General features: G+C 31.8%; 2 protein-coding genes across 2 annotated transcripts in view; one reads left to right on the top strand and one right to left on the bottom strand.

Annotated features, from left to right (window-relative positions):
* The window catches only part of LOC125065330 (angiotensin-converting enzyme), a 161,858-nt gene that overhangs the window by 115,615 nt on the left and 25,244 nt on the right, over positions 1-20,999 (bottom strand). Inside the window, exons 8-9 of the mRNA XM_047672877.1 lie at positions 18,228-18,471; positions 14,788-14,886 (exon numbers count right to left, since the gene is read on the bottom strand). Coding sequence (XP_047528833.1) covers positions 14,788-14,886; positions 18,228-18,471 — 343 coding nt within the window. The remainder of the gene's footprint in view (positions 1-14,787; positions 14,887-18,227; positions 18,472-20,999) is intronic.
* On the top strand, positions 12,167-13,603 carry LOC125065331 (proline-rich protein 4-like). The gene is made up of 2 exons (XM_047672878.1): positions 12,167-12,218; positions 12,435-13,603. Exons 1-2 carry the CDS (start codon positions 12,207-12,209, stop codon positions 13,539-13,541), a joined length of 1,119 nt encoding a protein of 372 aa, XP_047528834.1. The 5' UTR covers positions 12,167-12,206; the 3' UTR covers positions 13,542-13,603.

Raw genomic sequence — 20,999 nt, 5'->3', positions numbered from 1 at the left:
ATTATTTTTATGAAATAAAAATTATTACCGAAAAGTTTTTTTTAATGTACATTAAACTTATACCTATAGTCGCAAAGTATTTCGGAGAAGATTTTTGTATAAAATACATGAGAAATAAAGTATGCCTGCAATTTTGCTTATAGTAAGTAGTATCAGCCGATAAATGTCCCACCGCTAGGCTAGGAGACCTATTCTCCTTTTTGAGTAAAATATTTGGAGTCCACCACGCTGCTCAAATGTAGGTCGGTGGAACTAATGCAGGTTGATTTGTACCGTAATATAAATTTACCAGTAGCGTTCGTTATTCGTTCCTTCGAGTAATGATATCATTTATTCCGGTTTCATTCGCGTTATTTACTGAGAAATACTAAAAGACTTCTGAATTTACGCGTCAAGTCCTGTTCAACGTCGAGCATTCTTCAAAATTGTTATATATTTTATTATTATAATAAAACACATCGTGTTCAAAACTTATATCTACGATATCGCATCGGACAGTATAAAAAGGTCTTAAATATCGAACGACATTTTAAGTGCTTTTGACCATTTCAAACTGAAGGTCGATGAAAGTGTACCCTACATTGTATATTAAGCAATACATTAATACTATCGATTAATACCAACGTATTGTTCCAAGTTTTATTGGTCATAAACGTAAATACTTAAATGCAACCGCCATTAGCCAATAATGTTTCAAATATATTGAGTTTAGTAATATCTAATTCCACTATGGGAAACCGGTATTGCTATATTGCTACTGTGTATTGGTAACTGTCATTATTCACTGACAGGTATTTATATATTTAGTAATAATAATGATCTAAAGAGGTTGGTTATGTTTATTATACTTTTTGTATTAGCGTTAAACTGGGATTCCGATTGATATGGAACTTGCATGTTATGACAAATCATCATTGCAGGATGGAGGTCAGCAAAATATTACGCCTGTATGTAATATCGAGAGAGATGCGTATGTTGATAACTACATATACATATCTATTTTAATTTTTTATCACAACAAACATATTTAGGCTTATTAGAAGGAAATATAAGAACAATTTTCTTTAATTTTATTAATCTATTAATTACTAATGTAAATATAAATTTTGAGAGTGATAGCTTTACTAGCGAAGCAGTATCAAATAATCTTTTGACAAAAACAAAAATTATTTTAAATAGTTTCACATCATCCTGCCCAATAAAAACACGTCATTTTTCGTAACTAATCATATCTTCATAAAATGTGTCTCTATCAATGTCAGCCAAAAAAGCCTTCAACATCTTTCTTAGCATCTGTAATTCTATTTTCTCGGATAATTTTAAATTGAACATGATATTCACATTTATCACGTCAATAGTTTAAATTAATCGAGCTGATTGGGAAGCGTATCTACATATAAAATTATATTATACACTAGAACTCTGTAATGCACTATTTCTTCTGGTTTTATGTAAATTTGTTTAGTAGTTTTATTTCAGTGATGCATTCCAAAAAACGCTTCCTCGTTTATCAGTATACATGTATATTAAAATTTGAAAGTTAATTAATGATTATCAAATAGACTATTTAGAAACCCGCACGCTGTATTAACACACCTCTGTCAATCAAACGCAATCAGTAGTTAAGTGTATATGGCAGATTTATATTGTATAAGACGAATTAATGAATCAAAATAACAATAATAATTCGTTACTCTATTCCCGTGTAACTAACATTGTTTTTAATTATTATTAATTATTCATAAAAGTGTGTGTTTTTACGAATGTCTGAGAGAGTATATTTAACAAATTTGTGGAGACATCTTAATCATATTACCTTTTCTAATTACATTACATTTTACATTAGCAGCCCGTAAATGTCCCACTGCTGGGATAAAGGCCTCATCTCCCTTTGAGGAGAAGGATTGGAGCATATTCCACCACGCTGCTCCAATGCGGATTGGCGGAATACACATGTGGCAGAATTTCGTTGAAATTAGACACATGCAGGTTTCCTCACGATGTTTTCCTTCACCGCCGAGCACGAGATGAATTATAAACACAAATTAAGCACATGAAAATTCAGTGGTGCCTGCCTGGGTTTGAACCCAAAATCATCGGTTAAGATGTACGCGTTCAAACCACTGGGCCATCTCAACTCACCTTTTCTAATTAGTAAACGTAAAACTTATAATATTTGTACAAACATAATTAATATAAGTTTGATTGTGTTTTGTTTGAATTAATGTACCAACCTTAAATTTTCCCACAACTGGGCATAAGGCCTTATTAAGATGACGTTTCAAGCTCACCATCCATCGCACTGCTCTAATAATTATGGGGGTTTTTTCACGATGTTTTCCGTTACCACTAAGCAAGGGATGATCGATAAACTCAAATTATGCACATGAAAATGCAGGAATTTAATTTAGACTTACAAGTTCTTGCCACAAGGCCATCTTAATGGCCCAATAAAACTTTATTGGGTTGCGCAAAAAAATCTCAGCAATCATTTGATATTTAAAAGTTGGTAGTAACTAGTTAGTTTATTCTAAGTTTAAATTCCGTATACAGAATCCAGTATTTATAGTATTATGAATAAATTGCCAATGAAAACCGGTGAACACAGAGCTCGTCAAATATTTGAGTTAACTATATGCTTTATACAAATGTAGAAAATATGAACACAACAAAATTGTGTGAGAGTGACTTCCGTCTACCAAATCGATGTCTATTTATGTCATAATTCATATTAAATCGTGACAATCAAAAAAAAAAATAAGCGACAGCACTAACGATATATTTAATGTTAATAATTTAAATAAATCCAAAGTGATTGTATATAATTCAAGGAATGTAAAAATAAAATAGTGTTTGAGATAAAGTAGATCAAACGCGTCTAGAATAAGCCTTAGATCACCAACGATCGTGACTCATTGGGTGCGCTATAGAATTAAATGAGTAGATAGTAAAATCTCACGAATATAGATTTAGCTTTGATGTAACGTAATATAATAATTTATTTGATATAATTATATGAGATTAGCTTTATCTGTGACTTCGTTTCAAGTCGCGATTGTGTGATTGATTTAAATAACATAATAGGTACAAAACTATTTCGTTAAACGAAATGAATAATTTATATGTGTGTATGGATATATTTGTGTACATACATACGCTATGGATGATTTTATTTCTCGTAATAAAAAGTAGGATGCGTGTCTTATTATTTCTTTGTTGTGTTGTTAAAGTTAGTTTATTTTATCTTAGGCGTGATGAGATAAAAAGACAAACGTTAATTCAAAAATATTTTTGGACCTCATTTATAATATGTGTGCAACAGATTTATGATTATTTTTATCAATATAAATACAAGCACAAGGGACATAATGCCTCAGTTTCCTAAGTTTGTAGTGCATTGGTTATGTAACAAATAGTTAATATTTCAAAGTAGTGGTGACCATCTACTATCAGATTGCCCATTTGCAGGCTGCCTACATATAACATTAAAAAAAAATACCCGAGATTGCTCAAAAGATCGCTCATTAAATTCTGAGCACCATTTTATTAACGTGCTTAACTTGCGTTTATTATTATATGTTCCTCGGTCCTTCATGCATCATCACAATCTTGTATGCAAGTTAAAAACTCAGATCTGATGCAAACTTTAGGCTTAAAAGTTGTTACAAATTACTTTTTTTTTTTATAAAAAGTTTACACCTTTTATCATAATCTTGGCATTGCACCATACAGCCTTTAATTCATTCAAATCATTGCGTTATATAAAGTTGAGACAAATAGTTTCCCAAACAACAGTTCTAATGCGACTAAGTATTACAGAATACAGATTATATATTTAAATACGATATAGAGCAATGAGATTATTCTCGAACGCGGAAAGAAGGGTTGTGTAAGAATTACTTTATTACTACTTAAAGCTTACATCCACTAAACGCTACCGAGCAACAAGGCAATAATATAAAAATAATACACAATATTTAATTAATTTTTCGTTAAACATTTTATTAATGACTAGTTGTGCCCGCGACTTCATGCGTGTTTGAAATTAACAAAAAAGTTATTCTTGTAGCCTAAGTTACTCCTTATTACATCAGCTATCTGCCAGTGAAAGTCCTGTCAAAATCGGTTCAGCCGTTCCAGAGATTAGCCGGAACAAACAGAAAGACAGACAGATAAAAATTTAAAAAATATTTATTTAGTACATTTACAGTTTATACATACATATACATTTAGTAAAAAGTTTTTGTAGACTCTCCAATTTATTATATGTATAGGAAAAAAAAATACTGAATAGAAGCAACTAGGTTTCGTGTACCGGAAAGCACGTAAAACAATTAAGTAGTTTTGTGTCTTTGTCTGGATTGCACTATGTTACACACTAGTGCAACATAAACATTTCTCTCAGATTGCTAGATGAGATTCCTCCGAAAGGTACTTCCGAATTATTAGGAAAATTATTAAATTAAATAAATTCCTAAGCGACATAATTATGGTTACATCAAAATTTTTTTAAACATTCAACTATGATTTCGGTTAAATTTCACATTTAAACGTTAATTAAAAACATCACATAAGAATGAATTAATTCATAATATAACGAACATGCAAAATGTAACTACGGAAATTCATAAATATTGCATAATTAAAGAATCGAGCTCACTGACGCGGCTTAGAGAGGCTCAAGCGAGCGCGATACTTTTTGATGTTATATTGTTAAGATGTTTATTTGTTAGTTTGTAATGAAATATATTATATAACAGATAACTTGTATTCATTATAACATTATAAACCGTGGAATAAGTATTAGTCAACTAGCTTGTTGGTATCGTGTTTATTATGTGTTGGCTTAATATTAGGGCTATAGATCCCGAGGACCCAGGATATAGGTTCAATTACCGGGTATAGTAATTCTGTCAAGAATTTCTCAGTTTGAAGTTTGGAAATTGGCACTGATTGCCATGCCTCAGGTAGCACGTTAAGGCATTTGTAAACCAAATTCTTTCAGTTCGTGCCGAATTTGATGTTCCAAGAAATGATGAGACTTGTGTTTGCGTACACATTTGTCCACTATTTGCCCTGCGGCATTGGCCATTGGAACTAAACGTTGGACATCGTCAATATTCAGTACTTCATTATCATACTTAACTAGCAGACCCGGTTTCGCGTCTCTGTGGATATGTTATACGTAGAATTATATCGTATCATAATGTTTAGCCAAAAAAATCTGCGTGTGAGAATATAATGGTGTAAATCTCAAATTTAAAATATTTACCAACTATCGCGTGATGCGCTCTCCAAAACAACAGATATATTTATATAGATATAGATAGAAATAGACATTGGCCATCGTCGGTTTTAGGCCAATGCTATTATAATAGTTTCTGCAAAATTGCTAGTCCTTGAACATTGGTCGATAGGATTTAATTACCTAACCTATCATATATATGTGTACTATCATTTACAAGGTCGGCGTAACTATTGGTTGTGTGTATGAGCTACGTTTCAGCCAGGTATTAATATATATATATATATATATATATATATATATATATATATATATATATATATATACAATTATTTGTTATAATTGTTATTTTTTACTTTTTAGTATTATTTTACAGGAATTTAACATATCGATATCTAATTTATTTAAGTTCTCGTTGATTTGATTTTCCTCGGAATTACGTTGTTTTTTATAAATCTAAGTTTGTGTAAAGAAACATGCTTCATGTCCATCGGTCGTTTTTTTACTTTCAATAACTATGCCTTTTCCAAAAACTTTTGTACAAAAATATAACAACTGTTTTATTAGACACACCGGAAGCCTTTGAAGGGGAGGCAGCTTTTGATAAGAAGCATGACAAGTCAAAAAATTAAGAAACAAAAACGAAAACGCAATAAAAGAAAACGAGCAAAAAAAAATTTAAAAGAGAATGTACACAATTTATTTAAACTTTTTGCCAGATGTTTTTTTTTTTGCTGGATTTGAGGTTAAGGCAACTAGCCCCGAATGTGGATTTAGTTGTAACAATTGGCAAATCTTGTAGAATACTATAAAAAAAATACTATCGATTTTTTAAATATTAATTTATGAAAATCGAATTAGATAGTTAATCTTGGACGTCGTGTATTTACAATTAAGACGTATTGTATAATTTTCTTTTAACATTCTTCCCAAAAAATGTCACAACAAGCTCCCGATCCGTAAAGTTAGGCCAGATTTTAAGTCACAATATTACGTTAAGAATAACGTATGTTATCCATTACTCTTTCTAGCTTTGCTGAACTACGGAGGGTAAATTCAAAACAATACATACATATGCACTGTATAAGGATAGTTAAATTAAATCGTACTGCGTATCGCTTCGTTGTCAAAATTATCTAGCTTTCGAATTTTTTATCGAAATAATTAGAATACTTTTTTAATTCGTTAAATCAAAATATAGTTTAATCAAGTAGGCTCTATAGATTTGTATTCAATGGTACCACCGGTTCCGAAAGTAGACTCTACCGAAAATAAACTTGTTGATTGTCGAAATTCTATATTTTTCTTAACTACATTTCTTGCAATAATTAAATTCCACTTAAAAAATTGCAGATTGTGTACTAAAGCTGTAGAATTAAAAATATTTAAATATATAAAAAAAATGTGTATTCTTAAATAATGAAAAGAATGTATGTAATATTTTTCGCTTAACGATATACTATTTTTATTAATAAACGAATTTTAAAAAAAAAAACCGAGTTCACCATCTGCAGCAATTTCTTTCCTAAGATTGGTTATATTATAAAAACTCGCTTGTCTTCTCACTTAACCCGCATTGGAGCAGCGTGGTATATGCTCTACACCTTCCGTTAAAAAAGGGACGCCTTAGCCAGTGGGGTTATACACAGGCTGTTACTTTTCTTTAGCTTTGACATAAATCGACCAATATTCATTAGAATATAGTAAGGAAGGATTTTTAAAGAAAAAAAAATCTTACGTTCTCTATGAGATAGAGTTTTTTTTTTAAGTATTTTTTTACATATATAAGTAGGCGATTAATGTCACCGACTGTTGATTGATAATACGATATGCTTATTTAATAACTAAATAACGAAAAATATCTAAATGATTGCTTTCACCATTTCACATGCTTTGTAATTTATGTTAATATTTGAATCTCATCACCTCTCATTCAATTCAACTTAGTTGCTAAAATATCATAATTGTGAGTATATTACATAAAACAGTAACTGTTTTATAAGTAATAGAAAAATAATGAAAATGATGTATGTGTGCGCGAGACCTGATGGACATGAAGCATGTTTCTTTACACAAACTTAGATTTAGAAGAAAACAAAACGTAATTCCGAGGAAAATCTAATCTACGCGAACTTAAATAAATTAGATATCAATATGTTAAAAAGAAAAACCAGTTAAATTCCTGTAAAATAATACTATATACACTATGTTAAAATATCTAAAAACCTTTGACCTAGATATATTCCAATTTTAATCATAAGTAAGATATATTTATTTTGAAAAATAAGCCTTAGATTAAAATGTAGATAAAATAGAAGCTATATTAAAAAAAAAAACGAACATATTAATAACTATTACAATTTGACCTCTCCTGACCCGTTAGGAAGGGATAACCGAGTTAGCGAGTTAGGTAATCGTCGATTTATTTATTTCAATACTTTTATCATCAAGTACTTAATTACAGCTAGAACCAGCAATAAATCAATGGTATACCAGTTTCTTAGCGATTTATAAGATCGATTCTAATTATTCTGCTCTATGGCCCAGTCGTTGGAACGCGTACATCTTAACCGATGATTTTGAGTTCAAACCCAGGCAAACAGCACTGAATTTTCATGTGCTTAAATTGTGTTTATAAACCATCTCCTCCAAGAGAGAGGAGGTCTTTAACCCAGCAGTGGGAAATTTACAGGCTCTTAATGTAATGTAATGTAATTTTCATTTTTAAACCAGTCACGAAACCTACCTGTTTTTTTATACAGTGTCTTAATATAATTTATAAATTTTCAAAGTATTATTATGCATTATTATTATTAGTAGTATTTATACGGTATAGCCGCATCTTCAAATGTCTTATACAATATCGACTTGCAATTGAATTAATTTAATGTTATTAGAGCCTACTTGATAGGATACCTTTAGTTTAAATTGATATGACGTAACTAATATTCATCATTAAATATTAAATGTATAAATGGACTTATGATTAGAAGTTCCTAATCTTTTGAAATTTATTAATCAATGAAAAATTATGACTACCGATTCTCGTGTGGATTTTTTAGCATTATATTTAATTTAATTTTATAGAATGTCGAATAAAACGAATATAGAAGCATTACACACATATTGATTGTAAAATAAAAATCTACCACCGGTTCGGAAAAGAAAATGCACTGACCTGAGAAGAACCGGCGAAAGAACCTCAGAGGGATTTTTGTAAATTTTTTTTTTTTACATATATTCAATGTAACAGAAACAGCCAGAAGGCGATCGATTTAATTACTTACTTAGATTTAATATTTTTTCGTACATATTATATATTCCCTGAAACTTTTAATAATCAGCATAGAACTTCCTACGTATTCCTACTTGTAAACGTTGTATGATACATCGCAATTAAACTATCGAGTATGGAGGCCTGAGTTGGTTTCAGCAATATAATCTAAATTGTCATTGGTTGATGGCAAACGATGAAACGGTAGGCGACCAATGAGCGATCAGTATTTAGTTTCAGCGTTCCAGAAAGTAGATTTACATTCTAAAAAAATGTAAACAAAGATACATTTATTTTTGTGCATTGTTATATAACACTGAATTTTAATACGTTTTATAATTTCTATAACATTTGAAATGTGAATTTTAATTAATAATTCGTTCAAAAATATTCTGAGTTATGTTAATCTCTTTTAGTTATACAATTAATACATTTGTATAATTTATTATACGCCACAGATATAAAAACTAGCTGAACCTGCGGCTTTACCTACCCGTGCGAAATTACAACTCCGTTTTACCTCATTAGGGGTAGGGTTTCGTAAAATTAGCGGCTATCTACACCCTATAAGGAACCTACCTGTCAAATTTCAAGTTTGTAGATGTAATAATTTTTGAGATTTTGTGATTAATCAGTGAGTATTATATATATAGATCTATTCACGAATCCACGTTAAATGAATATTGGTTTGCATTATTATGAGTGACACTCGTGCTGACAACTGTACTTTGGGTGCATGAGACGACTCATACCAAATAATTCAAAAATGTATGGAAGGGGGGACTTTCACTAGTAAATAGATCTATACATATATATTATAAACATATGTTTTCATAATATAGAAAATTAATTAGCACTAGTAAACGGTAACCATGTATAGTGTTTATTTTAAGTCTGTATTTGGTTCTTATTACATACAAATAACAGCACATAGCCGAGTTCCTCTGACAATAATAGCAGTTAGTTCTACGGTATTTTATCACGCAGTGCATCTAATAGTTGCCTAAAATTATAACTATTCACAATTGTACATGAGTTACGACGTTTTACTTCAATAACAAACACGGGACGAATTGTAAATACAAGTTAAACATTTTATCTCGCTCAGATGAAATTACATACTACTAGTACATTATATTCAACACAGATTCTAAGGCTTTTTAAGTTTTTAACCTGAATATATACAATAATGCTATTATTAAGTTAAAAAAAATTAAATACACCTTATTATAATGAGATGGCCCATTGGTTAGAACGCGTGGATCTTAACCGATGATTGCGGGTTTAAGCCCAGGCCAGCACCACTGAATTTTCATGGGGTTAATCTGTGTTTATAATTCAACTCGTGCTTGGCGGTGAAGGAAAACATCATGAGGAAACCCGCATGTTTCTAATTTCAACGAAATTCTGCCACATTTATATGCCGTAACCAACCCGCGTTGGAGCAGCGTGGTGGAATATGCTTCAAACCTTCTCCTCAAAGGGAGAGGAGATCTAAGCCCAGCAGTGGGATATTTACAGGCTGTAAATGTTGTCATGTTGAAAATGTATGATGAATTATCTACAAAGAATAGGAAGAACAAAAGGTCTTGCTTTTTCATTTTTTTTAAATTATTTTTCGATAACAAACGAGCGAACGTCAAAATATATTGACCGACGATAAGTGATCGCCAATTCTCGAACATTTCCGCTAACTATGGCATCTAATGCCGGGATGGCCCAGCGACTACAAGACGTGAATCATAACCGATGATTCTAAGATGAAACTCCGAGCAAGCATTTATAATTCATCTCAAGCTCGGTGAAGGTAAACATCGTGAGGAAACCTGCACGTATTGGACTCTGACAAGTGTATTGGCGTATTATTATGTGGCGGAGTAAGGACCAAACCTTCTCCTCAAAAGGGAGGGAGGCATTTGCTTTGCAGTGGAATATTATCAGTGAATCACATACTATAGTATCTTAGATGTTATGGGTCTCTTTGTGCAAAACAAAGGGTCTCTGTGCGTGTACTTCCACTGGCTCACTGTCCTTTTAAACCGGAACAAATAAATAAAATAATACATTGATTAAATTAACTAGTGTTATATTATAAATATGTTTTTACGATAGACTATATAGATCAAAATTTATTTTGTAGGTACTATATGGATATGTATGTATATGTTTTTTTTTATGTAGTTTTATATGAGTATGTGAATATATTGTTAATTCCTTTTAATTATTCATGGTTTTCTATTTGACCTAAAGGTTGACTGGCAGAGAATGCCTTCAGGCATTAAGACCGCCTTTTGTCCCATTAACTTTGGGATGGTCAATAATATATTTAAACAAAAATAAAAAAATACAAAATAATTTGTAAAATAACTGTAACGAATAATGATGCTTGATGAGTATTACCAAATATTTTGATTTTGTTTTTGAACGTGAATATTACGTATATTTAAAACGTTCATTACGTCATTAAAACAAAGTTAGGTATTTCACCTTGGGTTCGTCCACTTCTCTATTACGCTACATATCGTAGGAAGATCTGAGTCGGCTCATTACCCAGCTCTACTTCGGTTACGTGTCGAATGTTCGATAGAAATTATTACTTATTTATGATTTATAGACCTATTTACTTACATATTTTAGTATGTAATTAAAGGTTGCTATAGATTACTATTTACATAATGCATTGTGTGGTCTGATTGTTGTTCTCTATATTATATTTTAAAATTATTAAAAAAAATAGAGCTACAATTTAATTAATGTTTGCTTGAAATAATTTATAAAAGGAAAATTTGTTAATAATTTTAACGTAGTTCAAAGTTGTTTTTGACGACCTGCGTGGTCGAGTAGTGTGTACACCGGTTTTCATAGGCACGCCACTCTGAGGTCCTGGGTTCGATTCACGCCAAGTCGAAGAAGAAAAAGTTCATTATTTTTCTATGTTGTTGAATTCCGAACCTGGTAGCTTTATATTAAAATATAATATGACTAAATGATAATTGAAATTTATTTTCATTTTATTTTCCAAACCTAATGAAATTCTATACCACATTTTAATAGCAACCCTAATCTAGTTCACTTGTAGACAATAAACAGATGTACATTTAGAATTACTATTTAAAGTCTTTTGAAAACATTGTGTCGTTCTTAATCATTCATTTATTTTCATCAACAATCAATCACTCATTTCATTTATTTTACTTAAATAAATAACGTGCCCTTATATATATACCTTTCGATATGTATTAAATATCATAGAAACACGACACTATGATATGGCCTTCAGATGTCGTAATGTCTTATAATAAATCCGTAGTCAAATTACTGATATAAAAATTTTAATAAAATTTTAATTTAAATTATTTTTTAATTTTAATTCGAAAATAATTCAAGGACACTTCGGAAAATCTACCTATTATCATAATTATTTAAAAATTATTTGCTCAACGGTTCTTTAATTGATGTGACTCTAGAAAATTGAGAAACCTTATTAACAAACCAAATTTTCTTACTATAAATCGCCAGTAAAAAAAATATAACATCATATACACTCACACATGGACGCTGGCTGTATGAGTGAAAGTGTTTGCCTCATTGATCAACGAAAGAACTTACTCTCAGTATAAAACCTCGGGCTACGTCTCACACACTACACTCCTGCGCAGCCTTCGCTGAACAACATACAAAGCGATCATGAGGCTCTTGGTTAGTAAATTTAAATATATTCTGATATATGCATACGATCTATGTATTAATTATAACTATAAATTAAATTATAAAAAAAATATATGTAATCCATTAATTAATTTGTGTTATTTCGTAATGTACCAACTTTTTTTGTGAAATATATTCATAGTGTTTATTATTCTTTATACCGAGTAATACAATTTTTAGTTATATTTTGTAATTTTCTTTTTTCAGAGATCTTCCTTAATCCTGGCCGTGGCTATAAGCCTGGCCACGGCAGAGGAAAAGGCAGAAAAAGATTCAAAGGCTGAACCAAAACAGGTTGAAGAAAACAAAAAACAGGACAAGAGAGGTCTCTCGGACTATTACGGTGACCACGGCTTCGGGGGCAGCAACGGATATGGAGAACATGGAGGATTTGGCGGAGATATCGGAGGCTCGGATGGTGGTTATGGACATGAACATCATGAGAAAACCATCACAGTTATCAAGAATGTACCAGTACCCTACCCAGTGGAAAAACACATTCCATACCCCGTGGAAAAACGTGTGCCAGTACCAGTCAAAGTGCCAGTACCTCAACCCTACCCTGTCGTAAAAACTGTACACTTCCCCGTCAAGGAGTACATCAAAGTGCCCGAGTACATTTCCAAGCCTTACCCTGTGACAAAACACGTTGCAGTACCCGTCAAGGTACATGTCGACAGACCTGTTCCTGTCAAGGTATATGAAAATGTACCCTACCCAGTGGAGAAGCATATTCCCGTGCCCGTGAAAGTGCCAGTTCCACATCCGTACCCAGTTGAAAAAGAGGTGCCATTCCCGGTTAAGGTTCCAGTGAAAGTAAACGTACCATACCCAGTTGAGAAGATCATCCGCTACCCTGTTCATGTGCCCGTCGATAACCCAGTGCCAGTCCACGTAGACAAGCCATACCCCGTGCACGTCGAGAAGCCAGTGCCTTACCCAGTTGAGAAACAAGTACCTTACCCCGTTAAGGTTCATGTTGACAACCCAGTACCCGTACACGTCGACAAACCAGTGCCTGTGCCAGTAAAGGTACATGTACCTCACCCCTATCCAGTTGAGAAGATCATCCCCTACCCCGTAGAGAAGAAAGTGCCAATCCCCGTTAACGTCCTAGTCGACAGGCCTGTTCCAGTTCATATCGAGAAACACGTAGCCTACCCAGTTGAGAAGCACGTGCCATACACCGTCAAAGTCCCAGTTCCAATCATCCACGAGGAGAATCATGAGATCCATGGAGGCGGTGGTAGCCAAGAAGGAGGCTACGAAGGTCACTATGGCGGCTATGAGGGTGGCCACGAATACCATCACTAGTAGAACTGATCTCTTTTGTTTTTGTTAGCTTTTAATGTTGATTTGTGTTTAGACGTCGATTAAGTATTTTTATTTTAAACACAGGACTGGATATGTACATATAATACCGAAAGTATTAAAATATACATTTATAAAACGTTTATTTACATTTTATTTATCAAATTCATATTAATAATCATCTACCTTGAAATGTTTCAACACAATTTTTTAATATTGAATACTTTACATTCTATGAAAGAACAATTGATTTTAAACTAGTTTTATATCTGTTGTGAATATTTTCACTTTCTTATATAGTAAAAAGTAATAATAATTATGAGTCATTATTATAAGAGTTAATAATTCATTGCGAAGTTGAACCAAATTAACATGTCCGTTGACTTGAGTTACATAAAAATTTACGTAATGCGTTAGCTGTTTACATCGCCTATAATCCACATCAACGATAGAACTAGTTAACAGGAATTTTAATCAACGACATAGGCATATCTTTATATGAATCAATATTCGATCGAACGATTGACTAATAAATATAATTAGAACGAATAATGCTTTGCAATCAATAATCGTTCTAAGATTGATTACAAGGTAAAAATGGAACGGTAGAATTTTGCATGCAAGTTATGTATACTGTTTCGGATTACAGACAAGTATGTGGTGTGACTTAACGGATCATAATAATTGTTACGAAATTGCGTTTCTGACGTGTGACTCGGAAACAAAAGAAGAACGTATGAAGTGAATGTGCTCTACATAACACAACAGATGCGTTACACATTCCAGGCACGTGTTTAAAATTAACTTTCTGTCATAAAAATTTACAACAAAAAAAAGTCACTGACTTTATCATTGTTAATTTTATAGAAACTATACAACTTCAAGCCGAGATAGTTCAGTTGTTAGATTGCGTGCATCTTAATACCGCTCACTGATTGATCCCTAGCCGAGATGACTCAGTGGTTAGAACGCGTGCATCTTAACCGATGATTACAGGTTCAAACCCAGGCAAGCGTCACTAGATTTTCATGTGCTTAATTTTTGTAATTTGCTATAATGCTTGTAACCTTCTCCTCGAAAGGGAAAGGAGGCTTTACCCCAGCAGTGAAACATTTGCAGGTTGTTGTTACTTTTTTCAATTTCATAACCTAATGTCAATTTATCTTTTTTTCCTACTTTTCTTGATTTATCGTCGTACTATAAAAATATTTAATGATTAAAATATCTAAATTTTATAAAATAAACTTACCTTATATAGGGTATGTTGGCAGGGATGTGGTACTTCGAGCCGGGGTCAAAATCAAGTTCTGAACGAAGAACTGGCGGCTTGATTCCTTCATATTGCTCTCTGTAAACGAACACGAATATCAGTCAAAGATTCAAAGGCTAACATTAACACATATACATTCGAAATTACTATTAAGATTAGTTTTTTGTTATGTGTAAACTTTAACATCACCTAAATACGTTATTCTTCTGATAAACTTTAAAATATTATTCAATTCAAGGTTGAACAGTGAGTGACTTAGTGTTTTTTTTTACTTAATGGTAGGGCTACAAGAGGCATAACATCTTAGCTCCCAAGGTTGGAGGTGCATTTGCAATGCAAGGAATGGTCAATATTTCTTACAGCGCCAAAGTTAATGGGCGGCCCATTTGTTACCTGTATCATAAAAAATATAATACAAGAATTAATATTAATGTTGTAGTCTTGAAATCATCTTAAATTTTATTGTTGGCAGTGCTTCGATCATATAAATAATCATTTTTAATATTTCAAAATGATAATATATAATATCAAAATTGTCCTACCGCCTACTAAGTAGGCTGTACTATATTTACTGACTCATATGTACCCTTCGGCAAAGAATTATCTCTTTTTACTACTTTTAGGTTGGACCTACTTTCATAAAGCTACTCAAGAGCGTATTCGATATGAATATGACAAAATTTTAAGCAACAATTGTGTGCCACCTTCGGTCATCAATACCAGATCGAAGGTTGCCACATGATATTGTAATCAATCCTTCGCAAATAAGAGGTAAATTATAAACTACAAATTAAAAACACGAAAAACTCCACTGAGACATATTGACATATTTTTTTTTATTAAATACCTACTAGTATTCGCGTGGCTTCGCTCGCGATTTAGAGGTTGGTTGTCAGCTATTATCCAAACAATATCTTTATAAATTTTAGCCTATGTGTTAAGCTGATGTATAAGCTATGTTATTATAAAGTTTTAGTGAAATACATTCAGTATTTTTTGCTTGGAAGAGTAACAGACATCCTTACATACAAATATGCTTTTTTCGCTCCATGGTTTATCTTTCAAAGACTATTGTTTCTCCAAATAGTAGTCAGATAGGGAATGTTCATTAATATTATATCAAAGTTAAGTAGTAGCTTATCATACGTAAGACCAATTAGATTGTAACAAAATCGCAATATTAATTTTATTGTAATTTTATACGCCATATTGTATTAAATGGATATATAAAAGTTTGTCAATCAGGCATACACGCATCCGACTTACATAATTATATTTAATATATATGAATCGACTTATATTACAGAAGCTATGTTACTAGAAATAAATGAAACGGATTCAATTTAAAAGATTTTAACCAATTACTATAGCAATATTGAGTGGAAAGTATGGCTCTCCTCTCAGATCATCATTTATAAATTAGTAAACATGTCAGGTCTTTTATTTAACTTTTGATAGAAAATGTATTTATTAATTTTTTTTAATTATATTTCTGTTGCAAAGTCTTATTTTTCTTTGATTTGATTTGATTGATTCGAGCCTTGGTGAAGATTTTATTGGAAGGGCCAAAGTCAAACTTCTGACGTAATAACAACTAAAAAGCATGATAATACTTATGGATTTAAAGATTTTAAATTAAAACCGCTTCAGCCCATACCGAGCACCGCAATATAACTTTCAACTTCGTTTTCGAGAGTCAAGGCCGGGCTCCGACCGCAGTTAGCTCTTCCAATACGAACTAGAGCAAATGTTTGCACGATCTATAATTAATTGTATGGAACGTCTAAGATTGCATATTCTTTTCTAGAACAAACAAGCTCGATGGACATTCTAAAATTTTTTACTGCATTTTTTCAAGTCTGATCTTGAATATAGAGATATCATATACTAAACTTTATAAATCAAATGAGTCGATTTAATGTCATGTGATATTTTATTGAAGGTAGCGGTTTTAAATACGACTCATTTTGGGCTTAAAAAGAGTTTTTGTGATGAAAACGCTGACATGAAATGTATTTCGAATTTGTAATGATAATAATTACGATGTCCTCAAAGTTGATGTTGACCACGACTACTCTCAAATAAGATTATTGAAATTACAGTGCATATTATGTGCTTGTGTATATAAGTGCTTACTTATAATTACAAAGCCGTCCCAACTACCCAACTAATACAATAGTCAGATATAAAGAAAATCGGCTTATATATGTACTTATTAAAAAACCTAATATAACGTTCTTTTTTTCTTTTATTCGTTCTAAAGTAGGATGATTCATTTATATTTATATCGTAATCTTAACGATTAATTTCTTTTATCTAAATTATAGTCATACAATTGTCGCTTCTTATTCATTTCACACTCACAATGTTTCTTGTAAATCATTCTATATGAACAATAATTCAAAATTAACTATTAACGATTATAAGATTTTAAATTAACATGGCTATTTTTATTACTAACAGTATTTAAAACGCGATATTTGCCATGTTTTTTATTTTTATTTGTTGGAGCTCGATTTTTCGACATTATCTACGAATGTCTTGTTCACGAGACTGACTGTTCAGTCTAAATATCCCATTTTAAATACTGTTAGTATTAACGATTAGTCAAAATTTTAATTAAATCGATAAAACATATTAACTAATTTTCGGTAAAATAAAATAATGGAAATAAATGTGTAAACTTAATCAAAAAACAAGAGGGAAAACACTTTTGTTTAAATTTTCAATAAATCCGTATAAAATTTCGATTCCAGACAGTTGAATAGTTAATGGTATCGACTTCGTGTTCTGAAATTACACTATTTAAATCTATCTGCTCAGCTTTCTCTTTGAATTGAATACCTTAGGGTCAAAAACATTACGTTCCGTTACTATTACTGGTTCCTATTGTCTTGTTTTGCTTTAAAATCTTTATCTAATTATTATGTATCGACTTATAATAATAAAAGAAGCAAAGAAAAAAAAATGTTTTTTTTTTATGACATATCTAGAAATAATATTTTCTCTTTTTTTGTTATATATTTGTTTGTTTTTTTTTTTTTTTTAATTATAATGTAAACATCTAGATTGTTCTTAAATTATGAAGCAACATAGATCGCTCGTGACCCAACTCACCATAATTTCCTTGCGCAGCAAAGCGTGTGTATGTAACCGCGTTACGTTAGAACTGCGTTATTAGCAATTATCATTATCTAATACATAATAATCGTCTCATCTTGCGGCCTTCTTAATGTGTATTTAAATTATCTATTTAGTAAGAATGAAATAATAACAAAATGTAATTGAATGTGGAGCCCAAAAGAACTAATATGTGATATTTAAGATTAGCACCCACGACAGATTTTGATCAAGAATATATTACTAAATGAGAAAGAGATGGAAAGTAAAGGATAGCTATAGTGATGCCAACTCCTGACCTGAGCCTCCACCATTGACAGTTGTATTGCTCCTTTCTGACTTCCCCGCTAAAGACGTCCCAGCGCCATTTGTCCATAACCAAGGCGAAGGGTAGAAAGGCCAATTTATCCATAGCCTGTGTGAACAAATAATTGATGTCATGGGCCGTGTCATCCACTGAGCGCTGTATCAAGCCCAGAGTCTGGAGGTGCCGAGGTGAAGATACTGATAGAGCGATTGTCTCGCCAATTGCTTCATGGAAACCTGTGAACAATTATTTTGTTATTTATTAGCATAATAACACTTATTTGTTCGTTTTGACTAGAGTAAAAATAGTACTATCGAAAAAATTTCATCTTACAATTAATTTCAAAAAAAGAACGTTATTAAATTAGAAAGAAAACTGCTTCGCCCAATAGTTATCTCTTTCTTTCGGTATGAGCGCGTTGCTCCAAATAAAACGAAAGCCGTAATCTGTAAAAAGATAGAGTGTGCGATGAAGACAATGAAACCTCATTTGTCGAAATAAGAAAAGTTTCTTATCAGCTATGTACATATACTATCGTATCCCTTTTTGCTTCAACGTTAAAATAATAATAAAAAACCAAACTTTACAGTAGTCGTATGATGACGTATGACATCTCACCTTGGTAATAAGCGACATTAACATTATATCCTCTCGGAAAAAAGGTTGGTACCATTGACGGTCAATTCTAGCATCGCGCGTGGTTATTGGACAAATCAAATGGAGCGCACTTCCCGGCTTCTTGTTACATACTTCCGTCCTTTTTGACGAAAGCACTCTCACAAATTGGAAAGCGAAATGACAGATATTACACATCGATAAACTTGAAGAATTAATAAATGAAAATTAGAAAAGGATGACTAATACTATTCTGTATATGTAAATAGACTTGACATGTGATTGATACCAAGTGATCAGTTCATTAAATGAAACAAAAGACAAACAGTCTTACACATATTTATCTCTTTCTTGCATAATTTATTTAACATTTGACGAAAAAAGACGCATCTTTATTTAAGCAAAAACATATAGGTGAAATCGTGAAGATCTATTCACTCACGAAGGCAGAACCTCTACCTTAAATTGCATTGGTAAGAGTGACACGCGTGTTTATAATTTGTCGTAGTGTGCGTGAGATTACTAATCTTAAAATTTGACGATCTCCGTGGTCGAGTAGTGTTACAGCGGTTATCATGGGTACGCCACTCCGATGTCCCGGGTTCGATTCCCGGCCGAGTCGATGTAGAAAAAGTTCATTAGTTTTCTATGTTGTCTTGGGTCTAGGTATTTGTGGTACCGTCGTTGCTTTTGATTTTCTATAACACAAGTGCTTTAGCTACTTATACTGGGATCAGAGTAATGTATGTGATGTTGTCCAATATTTATTATTAAGATAGCAAAAAAATACCAATTAGATTATATTTAATGGAGGGGCGCACCATCATTTGTGAATAGATCTATAAGAGCTTAAAAGATATCGAGAAAGCGAACGCGGAAGAAGTTCTCGATAGCCGGGCGCGTGCCGGAAATGACGGTTTTTTTTTAATCCAATAAATACACATATATGTGAAACCGGTCACCGAGATATGATACCAGATCTTTGTTGATACTGTCTAGAAAGCTATCTATCATAATATACCAGCGGAAATGGTCCAGTGGACAAAGTCCTCCTCTTTGTACGATAGCAGGTTCGTGAAGATGAAATAATTTTGAAAAGACTCATATTGATTGAATTAATGATTGACATATTTTAATTTAATACTATGATGAATTTTTTTGTAAAAAACTTATATAATCTAAGGAAGAAATTTGGAAAATAGTTACTGTATTATATTTTCAAAACACGAAGTTTATCATATTATAGTCCGGAAATTGATAGTGTCAGATGTTTTTGTAAATGTGGTACGAAAACTTAAGCAAAATTACAGCCCGTATTTATCTCACTGTCGAGCTTCTCATCTTTTCATCTCTTGATGAGACGGTGCGTAGAATATTAGGCACAGACGTATTACTTCAGCGATGAGAACGAAATTAATAATGAACAATTTTTGTCAAATATGCCGACAATGTTTTCTTGGTCTAACATTAAAAAAAAAAAGCAATATTCCTTATTCAACGGAACAAATATTACACTTCAAACTGCTCTATTGAATATTACATCATTGAATCCAGTCTTCATTCAACGCAGATGTAACCTGGCAATAAAAGAGAAAACATATACGCGGTCTTTATTAGTAATTCAACTTGCAATTTCTACTAAACACAAATAAACTTTGTTAAACTTGACCGCGTTGCTCGCGATAGCTTAAAAAAATAACAATGATGTAGACCATCTAGATATGTCTATGTAAATCTTGTCTCTTCAATTCAAAATTAAGTTCAATTTATCGATAATTATTACTAAGATTTAGGAATATTTATATCATTCTTTTAACTAAGAAATATCTTATTGTTCTTAACTATTCTATTTTTACAGTTCTGTTTGAAGGCTGAGACTCGAGAGGAGATTTCGTTTGGTTATATTATTAGATAATTTGTTACATAATATGTATAATTGTATTATGATTTTATTCATAATTGAATATGAAAATATGAGAAAGTAATATACACTAAATTATTTTTTGTTAATAATTTCAAAAAGTTAACATGAATATTAAAGCTTTCTAAAGCCACTTCTTGCAATAACTAGATCTCCAAATGCTCACAAACGAGATGCGCGTAGTTACATAACAATACCGTAATCGTTAGTATTAATTTCCGTGAATTC

This window comes from Vanessa atalanta, chromosome 7 (assembly GCF_905147765.1).
Source record: "Vanessa atalanta chromosome 7, ilVanAtal1.2, whole genome shotgun sequence".
NCBI lineage: Eukaryota > Metazoa > Arthropoda > Insecta > Lepidoptera > Nymphalidae > Vanessa > Vanessa atalanta.
Note: the sequence above shows the minus strand (reverse complement) of the source record. Positions and strands in the feature narration are given on the sequence as shown.